The sequence below is a fragment of the Ctenopharyngodon idella genome, chromosome 3 (genome assembly GCF_019924925.1).
Source record: "Ctenopharyngodon idella isolate HZGC_01 chromosome 3, HZGC01, whole genome shotgun sequence".
Classification (NCBI taxonomy): Eukaryota; Metazoa; Chordata; class Actinopteri; order Cypriniformes; family Xenocyprididae; genus Ctenopharyngodon; species Ctenopharyngodon idella.
The window spans coordinates 13,833,449-13,840,617 of record NC_067222.1 but is presented as its reverse complement, the minus strand read 5'-3'; the positions used below and the strand labels follow the sequence as shown (position 1 = coordinate 13,840,617).

The 7,169-nt window shown below is 37.5% G+C and overlaps 1 protein-coding gene across 1 annotated transcript; it reads left to right on the top strand.

The window, feature by feature from the left end:
- Positions 1-356: 356 nt before the first annotated feature.
- LOC127509978 (uncharacterized) lies at positions 357-5,308 on the top strand. Its single transcript, XM_051889419.1, has 9 exons — positions 357-954; positions 1,334-1,648; positions 1,726-2,040; positions 2,119-2,202; positions 2,766-2,789; positions 2,936-3,019; positions 3,242-3,270; positions 3,622-3,675; positions 3,798-5,308. The coding sequence occupies exons 1-9, from the start codon at positions 894-896 to the stop codon at positions 3,840-3,842; spliced, it is 1,011 nt and encodes a 336-aa protein (XP_051745379.1). The 5' UTR covers positions 357-893; the 3' UTR covers positions 3,843-5,308.
- Positions 5,309-7,169: the final 1,861 nt, after the last annotated feature.

Here is a 7,169-nt window from a genome sequence, read left to right as displayed (position 1 = left end):
AAATGAGTTGCAATGCGCACAGGCTAATTTCGAGCTACAGGCAAAGAAGTCAAAAATATCAATTTTGGTCGAATTTGAGGTTTTCACAAAAGTGAGTTCATTAGACCCTCATCTAGTGATCCAAATGCTCCAAATAGCAATTAGCAATAGCAATTTGTCCATGAAAAATGTTGCCCTCAGCATCTTCCGCATTAGTCCAAGTTCGGTATCATTTCAAAGCGCAGCATTCCGACTTTGTGAATATTCATAGCAAATTTTTGATGGCATGAGTCTGAACTAATGAAATGTGATTTTCAAACTCATGCTGTTGTAAACAAAATGATCTTACTCGTGCTGACTGACAGATCCGAAGCGCGCACACAAAGACGCCTCAGACAGCACCTGATCCCGATATACACATATATAAACAGAATTACACTACTTCAAAATATTGAAGATATTTGGATTTGACAAGGTGTGTGCCAAATTTTGGTGTTATTAACAGGGTTTTTTTTTTTTTTTGGTAACCTTCAGAAAAGTTTTCTCAAAATGGACTTTGCTCACTCTGTCGAGTTCAAACAGGTGCAGCTCAGTCGTTTTTTTGTCAGATTCCAACAAATCATACATCATTTTGAAGTGTTTTTAATAGAGATTGTGAAATTTTTGTTCATGTTTTGCTCATTGTGACTCATTTTACCAGCATGGGTCACATATTTTTACTGAAATGTACTTGAACCCTGGTGAAGCAACACTTCTCTATAATGTACTGATATAGTGTTACTATATATCAACTCTATCTGGATTTAAACACTCAGTTCAGATCAGAGGAAGTTCACAACCACAGGAGGAGCTGATGATGATTAAAGGAAGAGCTGTAACTATATAATGAAGAGAAAGACTGACAGAAACAGAAAATGGCTGATAAGTGTGATCTGTGTCTGCTGGGACTGATCATTCTCTCTTCACTTCTCACAGGTAAAGAAATCTGAATTTTCTCTAAAGACATTTAGTGGAATTAGTCTGGAAAGAGTTGATTTGAACATGCTCAGTTTATTCTTGCACACATTCACGTTGTGATCTCAGAGTTGTGTATTGATACATACAGATCATACTGTATTATTCCTGATACTGGACATAGAGTCACTCAAACATCTGATGATCAACAATTATCTTCATATTAAGAGATTTCAACAGCTCTCTGATCAAGAAAAATACTTTATTCTGGAGAGTGTGATGATTGTGTTCAAGAGGGAAAAATACTATGATTTAAATCTTCTGCTTTTTATGTTGGTATGTTTTACCTTCAATTATTAATATATAGCATTATGATCAATTAGATGTACTTGTGTTTCAGGTTCCAGTGGAGTGGATGATGAGAATGTGTTCATCAGTTCTGGTGAAAATGTCCGTCTGCCCTGTAATAATGATCTTTCTGACTGCAACTCAACTACATGGAGCTATAACAGAGATTCAGCAGCAGTTGAACTGATTACTGGAGGGAAAAAGATGAAAGACACAGAGAGACATGAGAGACTGACTCTGGGGTCTGACTGCTCTCTGAACATCAAGAACGTCACAGAAGAAGATTATGGATCTTACACCTGCAGACAATATGTGAATGACAAACAACAAGGAACTGATGAACATGTTTATCTGCATGTTCTTCATGGTAATTTTACGATTATGAAATCAATTTAAAAATGGTAGATTTTCCTTTTAAACTTGATTATTGTGTCTTGTGTTCAGTTTCAGTGTCTCCATCATCATCATCATCATCATCCTCACAGACTGAGATCAGTCCAGGCCGCTCTGTGACTCTCTCCTGTCAGTTGTATTCATATACTAGATTCTCCTGTAATTCTGAGGGACTTCAGCTGTTGTGGGTGAATCAGGCTGGTGTTGATCTGACGACAGACTCCAGATATCAGATATCATCAGATCGCTGTATCATCACTCTGACTACAACACTCCTGAATGAAGATGACAACAGAGAGTGGAGATGTCAGCTTACTGTCAGAAATCAACTCCAGACCTCAGTCAGATACACTGTCAAGTATTCAGGTAAGAAACAACTATTACTACTGTAAAATATGATGTTAATATCCTACAGATGAACATCTGAACATTCATCTTCTGCAGTGGATTCAACAACGCTGATTCCAGTCAGCAGCTCAAACTCTGAGAAGAAATCAAGCCAAACTACAGCAGCAGCTCCTACACAAGGTTCATGATCACATGATCACTGTCACACATCATCAGTCTCTCACTTCACTGGTTCACACTGGCTTTAATTAATCCATCCTTTAATTTGTACAGAGAATCAGAAGTCATTAAATACCCCAAACTCTGAGAGGACAGCAGCTGCACAAAGTCTTTCTCATTTCAGTGGTTTACAGAAAATTACTGAGAAAGAGCTTATCAAATCATACTGAATTTGTAGGCCTCAATCATTCACTTCCTCACACAAACAGGAAGTCATCTTAAAAGCTATTGTAAAGAATACATATAGTAGAGTAAATACTTCTTCGTATACCTTCCTTGGTATATATGTGAATGACAGAATTGATTTTTTTTTTAACTTAAATTATTAAAATCACAGTGAGCATTTATTAAACACAAGTCATCTCATGTTAGTGTGAACATCTTCAGCACTGATACGGATCTGATCTGGACTACAGCAGTTAAAATAAATCAGTCTCAGTTTGTAAAAGAAATGTCTTGATGTTGTGTTCATGCCTTCAAATATGATTTTTCTATTTCCATTTTGTTTTTTACGTCAACTACAGCAACACTGACTCCAGCCTCTCCAGGTGTGTATGAACATCATCCTCATTTCAGTGCTTGTTTTCACACTCTGGAGTTTTTCTAGAATCAGGATCTAAATGAACTCATTGTAGTGAAAATGACCTCAGTGGACATCAGTATTAATATGACTGTAATATCGTCTCTCTCTCAGTGATTGTGATTGTGATTGTTGTCGCTTCATTCGCTGTTCTCCTTCCTGCTCTTATTCTCTGGATTATTCGCAGAAAAAGAGACGGTGAGTTTTTACAGTTTCTCATAATAATTAACAAAAAAAACAAAAGTCCAAAACATCTGACTAAGTATTCACAGATAAAATAAGTGTGTCATTAAGACAGAATTCCTCTTAGACAGAATTTAATGTTTCTATTCTACAGCACTAGAATTTTTATAAAATCAATTTCATTTGAGACTGTATTATGTGTTTGATCATAAATATTCTCTTGACGTTATGTTTCAGATAACAGAAGAGGAACTGATGACTCTGAGGTGAGTATTGTAGGTCGATCCATGAGTTATTAGTGTTTATAAGCTCTGACCCTGAAATATGACACTCGTATTAGTCAGATTATATTGTGTCAAGTTAGTGTATTTGGTCTAAAACTCACAGATAAGAATAAATATGTTGGAGCCAATGACACAATCAACATTTACATTCATCTACTGCCAGTGAACAATACGATTCATGTGTATATTTGACACTGTGGTAATTTTCCTGTAACATCCATTCATGTCACAAGGATCTGTCATCATTACATCATTGTGGAAACTTGGCATCAAAAACCACACAAGAGAGGAGAATGCAGGAGGAGGATTTACTAATAACTGCTCTTTTTACAGGATCAACAAACACGACCTGTCTATCCAACAGGACAGAACACTCTTCTTCAACAGGTGAATTCCCACTCAAGCACATACACCCCCTAGCGGACACAACTGGAACTGCCAGAATTGTACTCAGTCTACTTCAGTCATGTCTGTTGTGACGTCCTAGTCTATGCTGTGCATCTGTTCAGGTGCCGTCTGGAGGAGGCGTGGCCGACACACCTGACGCTTGTTGAATGCACTGCTGAGACCGTTCGTGTGGGAGCAATGTTTTGAATGATCATCTCCAGCATGGCGGTCAACGGGCGGTGTTATGCTGAATGTCCTGCCCAGCCCTGAAGTGTTTCTTGTTTATGTTATACTTATGTTGGTTTTATTGTGTAAATAAATGTCTGTCTGGTCTTCCAGTTGTTGCAGCTTAAGAGCCGGCTGTAACAAATGGGGGTTTGTCCGTAAATTTAACACCAATACGTTAATCATGTTTATTATGATTTTCATTTGATTAATTTGATAGTGTTTGGGGTGAAGACATCGGTCAATATGGTAGGAGATGAACGCAATAATCAAAGTAGTTTTGTTCACATTTTCATGGGTAAGTGTGGGTAGATTATAAGATGAGATTTGATTCATTCCCCTGTTAGGCTTAAGCAACGCTCAGCGTTGGTTTGTTGCTTTTGTTTTTTTATTTTTGTGCAGACTCCTGGGTTGAGCACACTGCCGTGGTTTGTGGATTGGGCAGATTTGCTCACTTCACTGCCAGCGGTATTTGTGTTTAAAGGCGCTTGACTCTGGGGAGTTGCATGAAGATCTGGTTTAGTATAGTGGAGTGATATGGGTGTAGTTTAGGAAGGGGAATTATGAATGAATTCTCATCTGTATTGACCATATTTATTTTTTTGTGCCTATGAATTTGTGAATTGGAAATTAAGAATGGCATCCATTGAAGATTTTATTAAAGCTCTGTCGGAAGGATTATTACATTTGTTGGATAAAGGACAATTGTGGGAACAATATGAGATTAAAGAATCAGATAAACGCTTGAAAAAGGAGGAGTTAAAAATGGCTTTGAAAGCGAAGTTGATTGAGAGAAATATTTTGTCTGTTTCGGATTTTGTAAAGACTTCACGAGTTCACACATATGTATAATCAGATAAAGTAAAGTAATGCGTATTTGGCGTGCTGTCCAGGGGGAGGGCTCCAAGCTCGTAATTTTGGCCCGAACCTAGAGTACTCCCCCCGGATGTGATAATGAGAGATATAACTAGAAGTGAGGAGATGGGGTGGTGGAGGGATGCTGATAAACTGTCAACGAACAGAGGTAAGTCTGCAGTATACCTCTTGTTGTTGGTTGATTAGCTGAATGCTTTCCACTTGTGCTAATTAGTCTAATTATCTGCACCTGCTCCTCCCGAATTTTGTTAATAAAACAAAGGAATCAATGGAAAACATTTTTAGGCTTATCGTTTGATCAAAAGAAAGATATTCTTGAAATGCATGTTCGAGAGATGGCTAAAGTAGTTGAAAAATGTGAATTTGAATTGTGCACAAGTTAGTAACAAAAAAAAAAAAAGAAAAAAAAAATACAAAAACAGAACAGCACTGGTTATGAGTTTCACCACAGCAAACGAAATAAAAACAAAACACAACAGTCAAAAAAAGTCTGAAAAAGTGATCTTTACAAAAGAAAAACAAAAATAAGTTATACTAAAGGCTCAAATATATATAATTATATATATATATATATATATATATATATATATATATATATATACACATACACACACACACACACACACACACACTTGGCTCTCAAAACCAAAAAAAAAAAAAAAAAAAAAAACACTAAACAAAGAACAAAGCCATATAAATACAAGATTATTAACAAACCAAAAAAAAAAAAAAAGAATTTAACGAGAGTAACGGATTAGACCGAATAAATCAAAACACACAATGACAACATAGAACAAACAACAAAGCAGATCAAATATAACAAACTCAGAAAACGAAAAATAATAATAAAAAAAAAAAATATATATATATGTATAAAGAAATAAAGCAAAACAGCAGCGTTGAGACTAGGCCATGCAGCGATAGACCCCGCCCAATTTACAGGCCTAAAATACATGGAACAATTACATTAAAATAACATACCTTCAAGACGACCATAGGGACATAAATGGGTTTACATACCATCAAGCAGGACTTCCGGTTAGATATCCGGCAAACCAATTCCTTAAAGTTCACGAAACAGAAAAATAACGCATCACACATACACCAAGTAAACTCATTAGCATTCCGTGCACGCACCTGAAAAATACACTTTACGTACCTAGCAGGAGAGCAGCAGCCCCTCACAGCACACTGTGTTGTACATTCAAACGATTTCTTTTCAAACAGGAACTCTATAGCAGTAACGCAGGGGAGCCAACCCTTGTAAGCAGTAATAAAGAAACCACGAACAGACACCAGCTGCACAGAAAAAGTTAGCCAATAAACAATACGAATGCCAAACCATAGCCATGCTAAGCAAACACCTACCTCGAATAGCGTGGCGGACTACCGGAAACCCAGACGCAACAATGACGCAATGATGACGCGATACCACACTAGCCTGGGGATGCCCTTTATATATACCCACACACCACTCAATTAATACTCCTCACGGGGCGGAGATATCCATGAACGGAATTTCACCACATTAATATCAGATCAGGCATTAGAATTAACACAGTTACTTACATGTTGTCGCATTACTGTCGAGTCAAGGCACTGCACAATATTTTGTAATCCTCAACGGCATGTTTATTGCTTGGTAGCTCGATCTGGTTTAGCACCACGTAGGCCTAGGTTACTTAGGCTACCTATTCTATTGCACGTCATGCACGAATCGGTGGGCGGGGCTAAACAAGCAGTGATGAAATAGGCGTTGATCTTCTTCTGCGGAGGCGGTGCTTGTCATAGATCCCCACTTTGAAAATCCTGTCGTTTGCTGGGTCTGATGTCAATTAAAGCTTTTATTGGACCAACAAGGAAGTTTTCAGCTCTAAAACTTACAGGATATTCTTATAGTATGATGACCTCTTATATGTCAAAAGCTCAAGGGAAATTTGATTTCTCAGTTCATCACCCCTTTAATAACTAAGTTTGGATCGTTTTCAAGCCCAACCCTGAACTTTAAATTACACAAAAGTTTACTTATTTTGTCTGTCAGCTCCTAGTTGTGTTAGTCAAGTCAAATATGTGTTATTTGTGACTATAAGATGAAGAGTGTGTTTATTGGCCTGCCTGTGAACTCTGAACTTCTGTTTATTTAATTTTAAGACTTCTCATGCAACATCGATGCACTGCATTCTAATCAGCCTTTCAGTGCTGTTTGTCCCAGTTGTGTCTTGTCCCAGGCCCAGTAAAGCAACTTTGAGTGACCATCTTTTTATGGCTTTTTTAAATAGGCCACTGCCGAGCCCCGGTCATGACAAGCAGGGAAAAATAGTAGGCTAAATCGTATGCATGATTTAGTAAATCGAGGGAACGAATTAGTAAATTGTGCGCACAATTTAATTGTG

Excerpts from the sequence above, each read along its gene's own strand:
- LOC127509978 (XM_051889419.1), top strand. The coding sequence starts at position 894 with ATGGCTGATAAGTGTGATCTGTGTCTGCTGGGACTGATCATTCTCTCT. Across the intron at positions 3,020-3,241 it reads TATTCGCAGAAAAAGAGACG|ATAACAGAAGAGGAACTGAT; the intron begins GTGAGTTTTTAC and ends GTTATGTTTCAG. Across the intron at positions 3,271-3,621 it reads GAGGAACTGATGACTCTGAG|GATCAACAAACACGACCTGT; the intron begins GTGAGTATTGTA and ends CTCTTTTTACAG.